A 16,956-nucleotide genomic window follows, 5' to 3' on the forward strand; every position below is an offset into this window, starting at 1 on the left:
GCCCCGCTGAAGAGCTCTAGCATGAAAAAAGGGACATTAGGATATTTGTTCTATGCAGTGCAAGCAAATTTAATAACATGCTTGTGCTGTGTTTGCTCGTGAAATTTCTCCGGTGTCTCTATAGGTGGGAAACCAAAGGACAAAAGTGTGAGGAAAGCGTATTGTACATGTGTTTAGACCCTGCTTGTGGGATTGAGTGTGTGTAGAGTTGATTGTGGTGTGGTGTTTTGTGTAAATGTCGGCTTAGGTTGTGCTGTGTTTGTGGTGTAATATGTATGGCTAGGGGCTGTAGAGAGTGTGAGTATAGGTGATGTAGCGAGTGTGTGCATAAGGGCTGTATTGTATATGTGTATAGATTATGTAGTGTGTGTAGGGGTTGTAGTGTATGTGTGTATAGATGATGTAGTGTGTGTAGGGGTTGTAAAGTGTGTGTGTTTAGGGAAAGTAGTGTGTGTTTGCTTACAGGGGATCTAGTGTGTTCATAGGGGATCCAGAATGTGTATGTCATTAATGTAGTGTGTGCAGGTGGTGCATTGTGTGTCTATAGGGGATCTATTGTGTGCGTAGGGGATCTAGTGTGTGTGGAAAACCCAGAGTGTGCGTAGGAGATTTAGTGAGTGTGTGTGTGTAGGTAGAAGATTCAGAGTGTGTATACAGATTCTAGTGTGTATGTGTGTAGAGGATCCATAGTTATGTACGGGATGTAGGGTGTGTGTTTAAGGTATGTAGTGTGTGTGTGTCTAGAATGTAATATGTGTAAAGGGTGCACTGTCTGTGTGAAGGGTGCACTGTGTGTGTGTGAAGGATGCAGTGTGTGTGTGAAGTGTGCAGTGTGTGTGTGAAGTGTGCAGTGTGTGTGAAGGGTACAGTGTGTGTGTGTGTGTGGGGGGGGGTGCACTGTGTGTGTGTGAAGATTGCACTGTGTGTGTTGGGTGCAGGGTGTGTGGGGCGTGCAGGGCATGCAGTGTGTGTTTGAGGGGTGCAGTGTGTGTTTGAGGGGTGCTGTGTGGTGTTTGGGTGCAGTGTGTGTGGTGCACTGTGTGTTTGGGGTGCAGTGTGTGTGTGAGGGGTGCTGTGTGGTGTTTTGGGTGCAGTGTGCGTGTGAGGGGTGCGGTGTGGTGTTTGGGGTGTAGTGTGTGCATGTGAGGGGTGCAGTGTTGTGTTTGGGGTGTAGTGTGTGCATGTGAGGGGTGCAGTGTTGTGTTTGGGGTGTAGTGTGTGCATGTGAGGGGTGCAGTGTTGTGTTTGGGGTGTAGTGTGTGCATGTGAGGGATACAGTGTGGTGTTTGATGTGTAGTGTGATGTTTGGGGTTTGGTGTGTGCATGTGAGGGGTGTAGTGTGGTGTTTGGGGTGCTGTGGGGTAAAGATAAAAAATATGTATGTGCATTTTTTATAATTATTTGTATTATTATTATTATTCTATTTATGTCCCCCCTCCATTCTTACCTTTGTCTGGGAGAGGGGACATTGCTGCTAGCCCTGGTGGTCCGGTGGGAAATCCCTGGTGGTCTAATGAGGAGTGAACTCTACCCTGCATTTCCTGGGGTAGAGTTCACTCTTGCGAGATCGGAGCGTTGCCATAGTAACCTCAGCAACGTTTCAATCTCTCGAGAGGAACCCGGCGGAGCTGCAGGATAGAGCTCCCCCGTCGGCAGCCGCGTCTCAGTGCCTGTGAGCCAGGGGGGGAAATAGTTTGTCTCCCCATCGACCCATGAAGGCACACAGCAGGGCCCGCGCTCTGATAGCGCTGGCTCTGCATGGGCCAGCAGGGGAGATACACTGATCTCCCCTGTTGGCCTCGGCCCATGGCCATCGCGGCCCACCTGGCATTTGCCTGGTATGCCCGATGGCCAGTCTGGGCCTGGTTGAACAGATTCTATTGATGATGCATTAGCCCAATAAGCACTTTCACCAGCCTTTACCAGTTTTCTCACCTAATTCCTTTTAAGTAATTATACTTGGGAGGAATGCAGTCACAGCAAAAACATACGTGAGGAAGGCTGAACTTGATGGACGCAAGTCTCTTTTCAGCTATGTAATTATGTATGAAACCTGAAACAATACACGGAGTGTGAATGTACTATGCAGAAAGAAAAGTCCTGCGCTCACTCCCATCACTACTGGGCGGCTGCAATGACTACAGTACACATCAGCCCCAATACATACAGTAAAAAACAAAGAAAAACAAGTTACCTGCGCTCTCTCCTTAATCCCTATGTATTTTTAAATAAATGGAGGTCTTTTAGTTACCTCCAATGGCCATGAGAGGATGAGCCCACCTGCCAACATCAAGGCAGACCCCCCCCTAGGTGAGTCCTAACTCTAACCATTCACCTTGCTTCCTTGAGCCTCTGGCAAAAATCTCTAATGAGACAGAAAGGGGTATTTTTTATATACACCCCTATACATTATTAACCCTTAATAGGGAACACATGGGATGGGCGGCTGCATTGTAACAAGGCTGAGTAATACAAAAAATGGATACAAATGCAGAAAGAAAAGTCCTGCGCTCACTCCCATCACTACTGGGCGGCTGCAATGACTACAGTACACATCAGCCCCAATATATAGTAAAAACCTCCAATGGCTCATCCCCTTAGTTACCTCCAATGGCTCATCCTCTCATGGCCATTGGAGGTAACTAAAAGACCTCCATTTATTTAAAAATACATAGGGATAAAGGAGAGAGTGCAGGTAACTTGTTTTTCTTTGGTTTTTACTATATATTGGGGCTGATGTGTACTGTAGTCATTGCAGCCGCCCAGTAGTGATGGGAGTTGAGCGCAGGACTTTTCTTTCTGCATTTGTATCCATTTTTTGTATTACTCAGCCTTGTTACAATGCAGCCGCCCATCCCATGTGTTCCCTATTAAGGGTTAATAATGTATAGGGGTGTATATAAAAAATACCCCTTTCTGTCTCATTAGAGATTTTTGCCAGAGGCTCAAGGAAGCAGGCTGAAGGGTCAGTGTTAGGATCCACCTAGGGGGGGGGGTCTGCCTTGATGTACTAGGACTTGGTCTCCACTTTCTGTCCATAGAATTTCAGACAAATTCATGTCTTTAGAGTGAGCTTGTTGGGGCAGAGCCCTCTTCACCTGCTCTCGTAGGTCATACAGGTTTTGTTAGAATAAAAAACGTTTGTCTTGTTTCATATTGTACAGTGCTGTGGAACATGTTGGTGCTATATATTAACAATTGTAATTGTATGTCTTCATTACATAACAGCGCACCACCTATTTCCATCAAATTCAGAAACCAAGGCTTTTAAAGAGCTGTGGAGCTTAGCCATGATCCTCTCCTGTAACTGCATGCAATCAGCACCTACCCATCTGAGTCTGTCTCCAATCCTTTCTGTATTTATAAAGAGGGATAGTACGAGCAATGCAAGAAATACACTCGTATAGCGAAAAACCATGAATTTCCCGCATGCCGATTGGTCCTGATCTCTTTGTGTATGGAACGTAAATCGATCATTTAAACTCGGCATGTGAACATTATTCAGAAGACCTGGTTCTTGTCATGCCTGTGGGGTTGTATGTACAGGTAATAAGCCGTCATGGTAACTCTGTAACTTGGGATAAATGTGTCACCCAGACTACGTCCTACCTTGGGTAAACAAAATAAAGACTATTGTGGAAAAAGGTGCATTCATTTACGCAACAGAGAAAGATTAAACAAAAACAAACACTTTGATATCTTCTTACCTCTACCGGCCCTCGGAGGAATTCAGTTTGTTCTGTACCAACCTCCAGCGTCACATCTACCGAGGCGAAAGGGCGGCTCGCCATCTGCTGCCGTTCTCGCATCAGCTGCTGTTAAAGAGAAGAAACATTTATTTGAGAGTTAATAAAAAACAATTACAAAATAATGACTTTCAGCTTAAACAATCCATCATGCACACAGCTATTTATTCAGAATCAAAGTCAGATACAGACAGCAACCGCAAAAGGTTTGAAATTCAGTGAGATTCAATATATACATGGTACAAAGAAAAACATCCACAGACTCTGCTATGAAAAAAAAGCCGATAACAAACCTCTGAGGGGCTTATTCATCTCGATTCGAAGCAAACCAAATACAGAACTTCACTGCAACTAACAGTATAATATGCCTTTACTACTGCTTCCACTGGAAGGCTATTCCAGATTTCTACAACCCTTTCTATATCACTGTTACTGCTGCCACTGGAAGGCTATTCCAGGTATCTACTGCCCTTTCTATATCACTGTTACTGCTCCCGCTGGAAGGCTATTCCAGGTATCTACTACCCTTTCTATATCACTGTTACTGCTCCCGCTGGAAGGCTATTCCAGGTATCTACTACCCTTTCTATATCACTGTTACTGCTGCCTCTGGAAGGCTATTCCAGGTATCTACTGCCCTTTCTATATCACTGTTATTGCTCCCACTGAAAGGCTATTACAGGTATCTACTGCCCTTTCTATATCACTGTTACTGCTCCCGCTGGAAGGCTATTCCAGGTATCTACTACCCTTTCTATATCACTGTTACTGCTCCCGCTGGAAGGCTATTCCAGGTATCTACTACCCTTTCTATATCACTGTTACTGCTCTCACTGGAAGGCTATTCCAGGTATCTACTACCCTTTCTATATCACTGTTACTGCTTCCACTGGAAGGCTATTCCAGGTATCTACTACCCTTTCTATATCACTGTTACTGCTCCCACTGGAAGGCTATTCCAGGTATCTACTACCCTTTCTATATCACTGTTACTGCTCCCACTGGAAGGCTATTCCAGGTATCTACTACCCTTTCTATATCACTGTTAGCCTTTACTGCTCCCACTGGAAGGCTATTCCAGGTATCTACTACACTTGTAATTAATACAATTTTACATAATTATATTGTGGTAGTATGTCACCTTACATTAAAAACAACAAAAAACTGCTTTTAATTACAATTGTATTTAATCCAGTAATGGTCTGTATAATGTGTCTTTATTTTGACCCACTTATTTAACCAAGATCTAGCAAGCACTCCATTCATGAATACAGGTCTATAAATGCAGACTTCATTCATTTTTAAATCAAAGTCGTAAAGTCAAAACTTACACGTAGTCCTTTAAATTATTGTTTGAGGACGAAACGGAGGACCACAGGCCAGAATAAAAACATTATTGTGACAGAATACCTCATCACTTGTGTTAGTTCCCTTCCTCATTCGTTTATCAGTACCCCCTGTTAGTTTCCTGAATGGAGATTCGTAACCCCCTTTTTATACTCCCGAGAACCAGACCACCCCCTGGCTCATTAACTTCGAAGAAGGTCGTTAATTCAAGTGCTCTCCTTGGGAGGCCACCATTTGTATGACCAAACACACGTACTCTTTGGAATGGCGGACATCTTGTCTGACGAACACAGGCAGCGGTACTTTGTCGTCGAGAGCATGGAACTAGATTCGGACACTACAACTCATGAATCCCGGCAAACTTGTACCGCTGCCTGCTCCGCCTAGAGACAAGCCAGGACAGCGCTCTTCGGGGAACATTCGTGCCTTAAGAGCCAGGGGACACATTTGGATGTTTTCACACAGGAGCTTCTGAACATTAACCGGCCGTGGCTTCCTTCTCCCTGGAACTGTTTTGGGATACGACCTTGTGGCCGGCCGGTCAAAACTTTACCCGGGGGCAATTCCACTACACCAAATGGATCTGAGCACTATTTGAACAACTCGGGTGCTCGGATCCGGGGTTATAGGATATGTGGGGTTTCTGTGTGGATTTAATGGGGTTTTGGGTTGTTTTTGTGTACAATTTGTATGTATTCCTGGAACTGGGCGATAATTGAATTATCAGGCTTTTGACTCCATTATCTCACAGACACAGAGATGATTGGGAGGAGTTTGTTTTTCTGTATAAATTCAATATAAATTCAGTATGCTTTACCCGAATAAAACAGATCTACTCCCAACATTAACTCTCGACTAATGTATGGGGGGAAAGCTAAACCAGCTATAATCAATTCTGCGTTTGGATAGAGCTACTTCACACTGGGAAATGGAATCCATGGCGGCGATACTCTGGTGGTCCGCCACAATTATTTATTTGCAGACAAAGTAGTGAATTGTGGTGAAAATATAACATCAATTTTAAAACTGGGCAAAAATAACCCAGCTGTGATTGTAGCAGAGTTGTTTAATATTTCCTTTTTCCCTACATTTTACAATTCGTTCTCCGTTACCTATAATGCAGTGTTTAGTGAATAAACCTCTGAGTGAATGTGGTGTCAGTATGTTTAACCTGCTTGCTAACACAACGCTGAGTGAAATCCGTACTGAGCAACGGGATAAATGAATACAAACGGAGAGTTTACTAGAACAGATTAGGTCTCACCTAACACAATACAAGTACCGCTCCCTATTGTGACACCGAGCCCACTACTCACAGCACTTAGCTTCATTTTATTGCATTTCAAATCACGTAACTCCAGTCACTTATAGGAAATGACCTTACGCTTTTCAGACGCCCCTGGCTGACTCGCTCAGGAAATAAACTGCTCAATTTGAGAAGCATGCAAAATGCAATTTAAATAGAACTAGGTGCTAATTAAATATATGCTAATGGCAGGGCTGTGAAAGTGGAAAATGCATTGGGAAGCGTACAAATTACTATGTGAGAAGGTAATTACCCGTCACTAATTTCAGGTTGTACATACATTAATAAAAGTCAACTTTTAGCTATTCCTACCACACATTCACAAAGCACGTGTGCAACGAGAACACACGGAATATACTATACGTGGGTTAATGGGGAGTGCGTCAAGAGGAATGCAATGCAGCTGCAGGAAGCTGGCTAACCGTGCATGCAAACTGCGAGCCGTTCTATCGCAGTGACAGGGGAAATGTGCTAATTAAAGGGGAGATTGAAGGGACAGCAAAGCAGCAAAATCACTCCATCTTACAGTCATTTACAGAGAATTGCAAGTGACATTCAAATTTACCCCCTTAAGGACCAAACTTCTGGAATAAAAGGGAATCATGACATGTCACACACGTCATGTGTCCTTAAGGAGTTAAGGCAAGAGTAGCCAAACCAAAAGCGTAGTTGATTCTTAAAAATATTCCACAGGAAAATAAATAAATAAATAATATATATATATATATATTTATTCCCAATGAATATATGCATGGATTTATGTATGTATGTGGTTACTGGAGTAGATCTAAATATTTCTTCTGACTGCAACCTTTATAAGCTCCCCCTTCTTAAATATAGTACTTTAATAATTGCCCCCCCCAAGCAATTCACAACTTTACAGAAAACTATAAAGAGATAACAAGTATCCGGCACACCCGTACACACAGCTCATACTATCGGTGAGATGGAGGCCGCGCACTGCTTTCTTTATGTATTTAATTGTTCTGTTTGTGATTATAAATGATCACAGAGGATGTGGCTTACTTTGTTGCCTAGCAATTTTAAACAATTTGGGCAACTGCTTAAATGCCACTTCCAGAGTCAAATGGCAATGCTATTATTTGTTTTACTTATAATTGTAAAGGAAGACCCCTGCGTGGGGTGAAACCTTGCCTTCACTGTGTGTTTTTACCAATAAATAAAACTAGATTCCAAGTGCTCAATCCATTTGTAACTTTAAAATAAAAGGTTTCATATGGGATGTATGTAAACAGCATTATGCAACTATAAGAAGATCACTGATGGAATCTGGGTAATTGTGTTTGCATACAGTATTTTATGAAGGGTTGTAATTAACATGTTAAATAAACATTCTATTCTACTCCACGATACAACGATAAGAGGGTTATATGGAATCAGGGCATCAGCATTTTGGTAACCTGCGCATTTTACTCTCATTTCCCAATTGGAAATGTATTCTGAAATAGCATTTAACAATGTTCTCTATCCAGAAACAAATTTCATTTAAACAGATTTAAAAGACTGAACAGTGGCAAAGCGCTACACACAATATGGATAATCTCCATTTTCTGCAAATTAAAAGCAATTAAACACATGGTGGGGTATGAATTGGAGGATCGGAGCAGCACACGCTTTGTCACTATGGCTGGATTGTTAGCGCAATGTATTCACAGATTATCGGCCCCAGATGACTGTAATGGTTTGAAGGTCTCTGCAGTTAGGCAGAGGATTCAAAGAGTCACATTCCATTAATAACATTTCGATGGGATCATTTAAAGATCAGCAAAGAGAAGAGACAACCCAGGGTAATGCACATGAAATTAATCTCAATAGATGGGGCTACACTACGTCACAATATCTGTCTCTCGCAGAGCTATGCGAGTGCGGAAGTGATGTCTCTAGCCTCCTGGTCCCTATTTATGACATCATTCATGACATGGCACCCTTCCATAGGTCTGCTTTTATAATGTCAGTCTATGTAAAGCTTTGTGATGATATATACAACTGTGACATCACAGACCTCTGTAACCAATCACAACCCAGTATAAGGTATATATACGTCCTGGCCTGTCCTTGCCTTCTCATGCTCCTTGTTAACTAAGAGAGTGTTTATACTGTGAATTGGATTTACTGTTTTCTGACCTCGTTTTCTTTCACCATTCTGTGTATCTCTGTTATCCTGACCTTGGTCTGACTATCCATTCTGTGTATCAGTTATCCCGACCTCGGCCTGACTATCCATTCTGTGTATCAGTTATCCCGACCTCGGCCTGACTATCCATTCTGTGTATCTCTGTTTTCCTGACCTTGGTCTGACTATCCATTCTGTGTATCTCTGTTATCCCGACCTCAGCCTGACTATCCATTCTGTATCTCTGTTATCCTGACCTCGGCCTGACTATCCATTCTGTGTATCTGTTATCCTGACCTCGGCCTGACTATCCATTCTGTATCTCTGTTATCCTGACCTCGGCCTGACTATCCATTCTGTGTATCTGTTATCCTGACCTCGGCCTGACTATCCATTCTGTGTATCTCTGTTTTCCTGACCTCAGCCTGACTATCCATTCTGTGTATCTCTGTTATCCCGACCTCAGCCTGACTATCCATTCTGTGTATCTGTTATCCTGACCTCGGCCTGACTATCCATTCTGTGTATCTCTGTTTTCCTGACCTTGGTCTGACTATCCATTCTGTGTATCTCTGTTATCCCGACCTCAGCCTGACTATCCATTCTGTATCTCTGTTATCCTGACCTCGGCCTGACTATCCATTCTGTGTATCTGTTATCCTGACCTCGGCCTGACTATCCATTCTGTATCTCTGTTATCCTGACCTCGGCCTGACTATCCATTCTGTGTATCTGTTATCCTGACCTCGGCCTGACTATCCATTCTGTGTATCTCTGTTTTCCTGACCTCGGCCTGACTATCCATTCTGTGTATCTCTGTTATCCCGACCTCAGCCTGACTATCCATTCTGTATCTCTGTTATCCTGACCTCGGCCTGACTATCCATTCTGTGTATCTGTTATCCTGACCTCGGCCTGACTATCCATTCTGTATCTCTGTTATCCTGACCTCGGCCTGACTATCCATTCTGTGTATCTGTTATTCTGACCTCGGCCTGACTATCCATTCTGTATCTCTGTTATCCTGACCTCGGCCTGACTATCCATTCTGTGTATCTGTTATCCTGACCTCGGCCTGACTATCCATTCTGTGTATCTCTGTTTTCCTGACCTCGGCCTGACTATCCATTCTGTGTATCTCTGTTATCCCGACCTCAGCCTGACTATCCATTCTGTATCTCTGTTATCCTGACCTCGGCCTGACTATCCATTCTGTGTATCTGTTATCCTGACCTCAGCCTGACTATCCATTCTGTATCTCTGTTATCCTGACCTCGGCCTGACTATCCATTCTGTGTATCTGTTATCCTGACCTCGGCCTGACTATCCATTCTGTGTATCTGTTATCCTGACCTCGGCCTGACTATCCATTCTGTGTATCTCTGTTTTCCTGACCTCGGCCTGACTATCCATTCTGTGTATCTCTGTTATCCCGACCTCGGCCTGACTATCCATTCTGTGTATCTGTTATCCTGACCTCGGCCTAACTATCCATTCTGTGTATCTCTGTTATCCTGACCTCGGCCTGACTATCCATTCTGTGTATCTGTGATCCTGGCCTCGGCCTGACTATCCCTTCTGTGTATCTCTGTTATCCTGACCTCGGCCTGACTATCCATTCTGTGTATCTGTTATCCTGACTATCCATTCTGTGTATCTCCGTTATCCTGACCTTGGTCTTACTATCTATTCTGTGTATCTCCGTTATCCTGACCTCGGCCTGACTATCCATTCTGTGTATCTCTGTTATCCTGACCTCGGCCTGACTATCCATTCTGTGTATCTGTTATCCTGACTATCCATTCTGTGTATCTCCGTTATCCTGACCTTGGTCTTACTATCTATTCTGTGTATCTCCGTTATCCTGACCTCGGCCTGACTATCCATTCTGTGTATCTCTGGTATCCTGACCTCGGCCTGACTATCCATTCTGTGTATCTGTTATCCTGACCTCGGCCTGACTATCCATTCTGTGTATCTGTTATCCTGACCTCGGCCTGACTATCCATTCTGTGTATCTGTTATCCTGACCTCGGCCTGACTATCCATTCTGTGTATCTGTTATCCTGACTATCCATTCTGTGTATCTCCGTTATCCTGACCTTGGTCTTACTATCTATTCTGTGTATCTCCGTTATCCTGACCTTGGTCTTACTATCTATTCTGTGTATCTCTGTTATCCTGACCTCGGCCTGACTATCCATTCTGTGTATCTGTTATCCTGACCTCGGCCTGACTATCCATTCTGTGTATCTGTTATCCTGACCTCGGCCTGACTATCCATTCTGTGTATCTCTGTTATCCTGGCCTCGGTCTGACTATCCATTCTGTGTATCTGTTATCCTGACCTCGGCCTGACTATCCATTCTGTGTATCTGTTATCCTGACCTCGGCCTGACTATCCATTCTGTGTATCTCTGTTATCCTGACCTCGGCCTGACTATCCATTCTGTGTATCTGTTATCCTGGCCTCGGCCTGACTATCCATTCTGTGTATCTCTGTTATCCTGACTATCCATTCTGTGTATCTCTGTTATTCTGAGTTCAGCCTGACTATCCATTCTGTGTATCTGTTATCCTGGCCTCGGCCTGACTATCCATTCTGTGTATCTCTGTTATCCTGACCTCGGCCTGACTATCCATTCTGTGTATCTCTGTTATCCTGACCAATGCATAGGTAATAATAAAAATATGCAGTATAAAAGTCCAATAAAACCTTGTCTGAAGAAACAGCCACAATCCAGTCAGGGTAATATCTTCTATAAAGCTGATAGTGCAATATATCCCAGAGAAGGTAATCATAATTAAGATAAAGTCTTATTTGATCCTACTCACGTTTTATAGAGCTTTAAACCAGCTCTAGTATGAATAGCGTACAGTGGTATAATCCTCACTTGTAGGATTTCTATTGTTCCATTTGTCTGCAGGGCTAAGAGGGAGTTCTATTCTTTAGGCGTGCTGCCTCTCAATAATTGCTCGTTTTGTGATTTGGTTCAATAGCGCTGATCCTTTTGTTCGATATAATACAATACCGCTCTCTGAAGGGAATAGAAGGGTGGTTTCAATAAGAAAGATGGCCGAACGAGGAGAGGAAGTGACGCAACAAACACGTCACTTCCGTCAGACGAACCGGTGAGTGAAGACAGTTTAGGAAGCAAAGCTGAATGGGCGAAGGAACAAATCAGGCGATAGATTATGATTTAAAGGAGGAAATGGAAAGTGACAGGACAAATCTATCTGAACAAGCTAGAGGAAAGGGCGAAACGCGTCTTGGAGCACTTACGAAGCCTTTTTGGACATTTACTTTATATTTTATTGATTTTATACTGTTTCTATGTACAAATAAATATTTTTAATTAGATTTTTACTCCTGCTGGCGATTCACTACCATTTGCCTCCTGTAAAGAAGAGTTTGACCCATAGTGTCAGGGTACCTGAGGCCTCTACCTCTAAAAGAGGTAGAGACTTAGTAGTTTATCCCTCCAAACGAGCTGTTTCCTTCGTTCCTCGCGGTTCATCCAGTCACTTAAACACCGACCGCGAGGAATCCACGTCCTTTTCTAGCGGGACGCTCAATACGTGACGTCATGACGCTATCACGAGCGACCTGTCACTCAAGTGTCCGATATCCAATCGGTACTTGTCAGAGGCGTGTCTACCATCGGAGCCAGGGTATTTAAGCTTACTTCTTACTTCAGCTCATTGCCCTGTCGTGGTTCTAGCTTGTCTAGTCACTCAGTGCTCTGGTATTCTAGTTTGCTCTATTGGTTTTGACTCGGCTTGTTGTACTACCCTGCTTCTCTGTTATCCCTTGACCCGGCTTGTCTCTCGCTTATCTGTCTTCTCGTTCCCTCGACCTCGGCTTGTCTCTGACTATTCTCTATTACTCTCGGTACGTTAGTCCGGCCATTCTAAGGCCCGGTATACGTACCTTTCCACTCTTTGTACCCTGCGTGTTGGATCCCTGTCCCGATCCTGACATTACGACAGGGCCAATGGATCCTGCAGGTACAAACAGTCAGCTTGGTTCTTCGGATCCCAGGTTTGACGCCATGGAGCATAGGATGGATCAGATGGCTTTGGCACTACAGGCACTTTTGTCTCGTGCTAGTAATCCACCTGAGGAGACACGTACTCCTTCTATTTCTCCTGCAGTCTCAGGTCTAGAGGTAGCCACTGTAGGTGCTTCTTCCCGAATTACCCCACCAGTACGTTATGGCGGGTCACCGGAGAAGTGTCGTGGCTTTCTGAACCAGATTAGCATCCATTTCGAATTACAACCCCGCTCTTATCCTACAGATAGAGCGAAGGTTGGATTTGTTATTACTTTACTCATTGAGAAAGCTCTGAGATGGGCCAATCCTTTATGGGAGAATGATAATCCACTAGTCTATAATTATAATGCCTTTGTAGCTGCGTTTAGAAGAACTTTTGACCCTCCTGGTAGAAAGGTCAATGCAGCTAGATTACTGTTGCGCCTTAGACAGGACAATCGAACACTTGTGGATTATGCACTAGAGTTCAGGTCCTTGGCGGCAGAAGTTAAGTGGAACGAACAGGCTTATATAGATGTGTTTCTGAATGGGTTATCAGATGTAATTCTTGACGAGGTCGCTACTAGAGAACTCCCTGAAAATTTGGAGGATTTAATTTCTTTTATATCTCGTATTGATGAACGCCTAAGAGAGAGGCAGAACACTCGAGATAGGACCCGTAGACCCTCCTTTAAACTAGCGCCTACCTTTCAAAATTCTGAGTTCGAGGACTTACGTATTTCTGAACCTATGCAGATAGGCAGTACTCATCTCACAGAGAGGGAGAGACAGTACAGGAGAAGGGAGGGTTTATGTATGTATTGTGGAGTCAGAGATCATTTACGCCTAAATTGTCCTAATCGTTCGGGAAACGCTCGCACCTAAGTTTCTCTAGAGGACAGGCCTTGGGTGTTTCTACTTTGTCCTCTATTCACAACTACAAAGAGCTCAGGCTTCTGTTACCCGTTTCTTTAAAGTGGGAAAAGGGAGTAGTTAAGACTATGGCACTAATCGATTCTGGAGCTGCTGAGAGCTTTATAGATCAGGGTTTTGCTGCCAAGCATGCTATTCCATCCCAGTTAAAAGAGACACCACTGGCTGTTGAGGCCATCGATGGTAGACCGTTACTTGAGCCTGTTATTTTCCATGAGACCATACCGATTAACTTAACTGTTGGCATCCTACATAGAGAGGACATATCCTTACTGCTCATTTCTTCTCCGTCTATTCCCATAGTCCTGGGGTACTCCTGGTTGAGGAGACATAACCCTATTATTAATTGGGAGTCAGGGGAGATAGTTTCGTGGGGACAGAATTGTCAAGAAAAATGCTTGCGGAAGGTCTCACCTCTCGGCTTAACCAACACATCGGCTAACTCTGACAATCCTACAGAGACACAAATTCCGCCTCAGTATCTAGATTTAAAGGCTGTATTTGACAAAAAGAAAGCCGATACCTTACCCCCACACAGGTCCTTTGATTGCAAAATTAACCTACTCCCTGGTACCATGCCGCCCAGAGGTCATGTATACCCGTTATCTACGAAAGAGAGAAAGAGAACTCAGTTCTAGAGGAGTATATTCACGAAAATTTAGACAAGGGATTCATTAGGAGGTCCTCCTCCCCTGCCGGGGCTGGATTTTTTTTTGTTAAAAAGAAGGATGGTTCTTTGAGACCTTGTATTGATTATCGAGGCCTAAATAAGATAACCATTAAAAATGCCTACCCGATTCCCTTGATCACCGAACTCTTCGATCGTTTGAAGGGCTCTACAATTTTCACCAAGTTAGACCTCAGAGGGGCATATAACTTGGTGAGAATCCAGCAGGGACATGAGTGGATGACGGCATTCAATACTCGATATGGTCACTATGAATATACTGTTATGCCTTTTGGGTTATGCAATGCACCAGCTGTATTCCAGGATCTGATAAATGAGGTTCTTAGGGAATTTCAGCAAGATTGCGTCATTGTATACCTAGATGATATACTCATACATTCTAGTGAGATTGAGACTCATCACAAGCAAGTCAGGAGGGTTTTGCACAAGCTTCTCCAGCATGGCTTGTACTGCAAGTTGGAGAAATGTAGCTTTGATCAAACCCAGGTAACCTTTCTCGGCTATGTGATCTCTGGGGAGGGATTTAAGATGGATCCGGATAAGCTCCAATCCATTCTAGAGTGGCCTTTACCCAAAGGTCTTAAAGCCGTACAGAGATTTATTGGTTTTTCTAATTATTATAGGCGCTTTATTAAGGGCTATTCTTCCATTATCGCACCTATCACTAATATGACCAAACAGGGGGCTGATACTAAGAATTGGACTACTGAAGCTCTTCTTGCGTTCAAAACTCTCAAGGAGCTTTTCGCTTCCGCTCCAATTTTAGTTCACCCCGACAATTCCCTGCCTTTTCTACTTGAGGTAGACGCATCAGAGACTGGTTTAGGTGCTGTCCTATCTCAAAGGTTGGGTGTTGATAAACCATTACATCCATGTGGATTTTTCTCTAAAAAATTGTCCGGTACTGAGAGCAGATATGACATTGGTGACAGAGAATTACTAGCGGTTATCAAGGCTTTGAAAGAGTGGAGACATTTATTGGAAGGTACATTACATCCTGTTACCATTCTAACAGACCACAAGAATTTGTCTTATATCGGAGAGGCCAAGCGTTTGTCCTCCAGGCAGGCTCGTTGGTCGTTGTTTCTTACCCATTTCAATTACGTTCTGACTTACAGACCTGGCTCAAAGAATTCTAAAGCCGATGCGCTATCTCGCCAATATGAGCCTTCTGCTTCAGTTGAACCACTTTTGTCCTCCATTGTACCCAAATGCAATATTATTGCTAATACCAGTCTCAAAATTCATTCTCCGCTACTTGACCAGATCTTGAAGTCACAACATCTAGCTCCCGGAAACACTCCTGAGGGAAGAAACTTTGTTCCCCCTGAACTCCAACTGGAGCTCTTACAATGTTTTCACGAAAGTAAAGTAGCTGGTCATCCTGGTATTCGCAAGACATACTCTCTGATATCCAAGGATTTCTGGTGGCCTTCACTACGAAAAGATATTGAGGAGTTCGTCGCAGCTTGTGAGACTTGTGCCAAGACTAAACAACCTCATGCATCTCCATGTGGTCTGTTACACCCCTTGGACATTCCTGAGAAACCTTGGTCCTGTTTGTCCATAGACTTTATCGTTGATTTGCCTGCTTCCAAGAGACAGACTGTTATTCTCACGGTGGTGGATAGATTTACTAAGATGGCCCATTTCGTGCCATTACCTAAACTTCCGACTTCTCCTGAATTGGCGGAGATTTTTGCGAGAGAGGTTTTTCGCCTACATGGGATTCCTTCGGAGATTGTTTCTGATAGAGGTTCTCAATTTGTCTCACGTTTCTGGAGATCCTTTTGTTCTCAAATGGGTATCAAATTGAACTTCTCCTCTGCCTATCACCCTCAGTCTAACGGAGCTGCTGAACGTACCAATCAAAAGATCGAACAGTATCTACGTTGCTTTGTTTCCGAACACCAGGACGATTGGGTCGGTCTGATTCCTTGGGCGGAGTTCGCACACAATAACCTTGTTTGTGATTCAACTCGCTCTAGCCCTTTCTTCATGAACTATGGCTTTCATCCTTCAATTTTTCCTTCGGTTTCCTCTTCTCAGGGGATACCGTCGGTTGATGATCATGTCGCCAACCTGAAGAAATTATGGGATCAGACTCGGCAAATTCTGTTACATAATTCCTCGTTGTTCAAGAAACACGCTGACAAGCATAGAAGAGCGGCTCCGGTCTTTGTTCCTGGGGATAGGGTGTGGCTGAGCACTAAGAATATTCGCCTAAAAGTTCCATCTATGAAATTTGCTCCTCGCTACATAGGTCCTTACAGGGTTCTCACTCGTATCAACCCGGTTGCGTATCGCCTTGCTCTGCCACCTGCCTTACGCATTCCTAACTCTTTTCATGTCTCCTTGTTGAAACCTCTCATTTGCAACAAATTCTCCTCTAAGGTTTCCTCACCTCGTCCTGTTCAGGTGGAGGGTCGGGAAGAGTACGAGGTCAGCTCCATCATTGATTCCAGAATTTCAAGGGGAAAATTGCAATATCTGGTCAACTGGAGGGGATATGGTCCTGAGGAGAGGAGTTGGGTACCTCAGGAGGACGTTCATGCTTCTCGCCTTCGCAGAGCATTTCACCTCCGCTTCCCATCTCGTCCCGGTTCCTTCCGCCCGGTGGGCGTATCTGAGAGGGGGGGTACTGTCAGGGTACCTGAGGCCTCTACCTCTAAAAGAGGTAGAGACTTAGTAGTTTATCCCTCCAAACGAGCTGTTTCCTTCGTTCCTCGCGGTTCATCCAGTCACTTAAACACCGACCGCGAGGAATC

The 16,956-nt window shown here is 43.9% G+C and overlaps 1 protein-coding gene across 1 annotated transcript in view; it reads right to left on the minus strand.

Moving 5' to 3' along the window:
- The window catches only part of ATRNL1 (attractin like 1), a 716,247-nt gene that overhangs the window by 147,677 nt on the left and 551,614 nt on the right, over nucleotides 1-16,956 (minus strand). Inside the window, exon 27 of the mRNA XM_063434704.1 lies at nucleotides 3,708-3,815. Coding sequence (XP_063290774.1) covers nucleotides 3,708-3,815 — 108 coding nt within the window. The remainder of the gene's footprint in view (nucleotides 1-3,707; nucleotides 3,816-16,956) is intronic.

This window comes from Pelobates fuscus, chromosome 10, assembly GCF_036172605.1.
Source record: "Pelobates fuscus isolate aPelFus1 chromosome 10, aPelFus1.pri, whole genome shotgun sequence".
NCBI classification, from domain to species: Eukaryota; Metazoa; Chordata; class Amphibia; order Anura; family Pelobatidae; genus Pelobates; species Pelobates fuscus.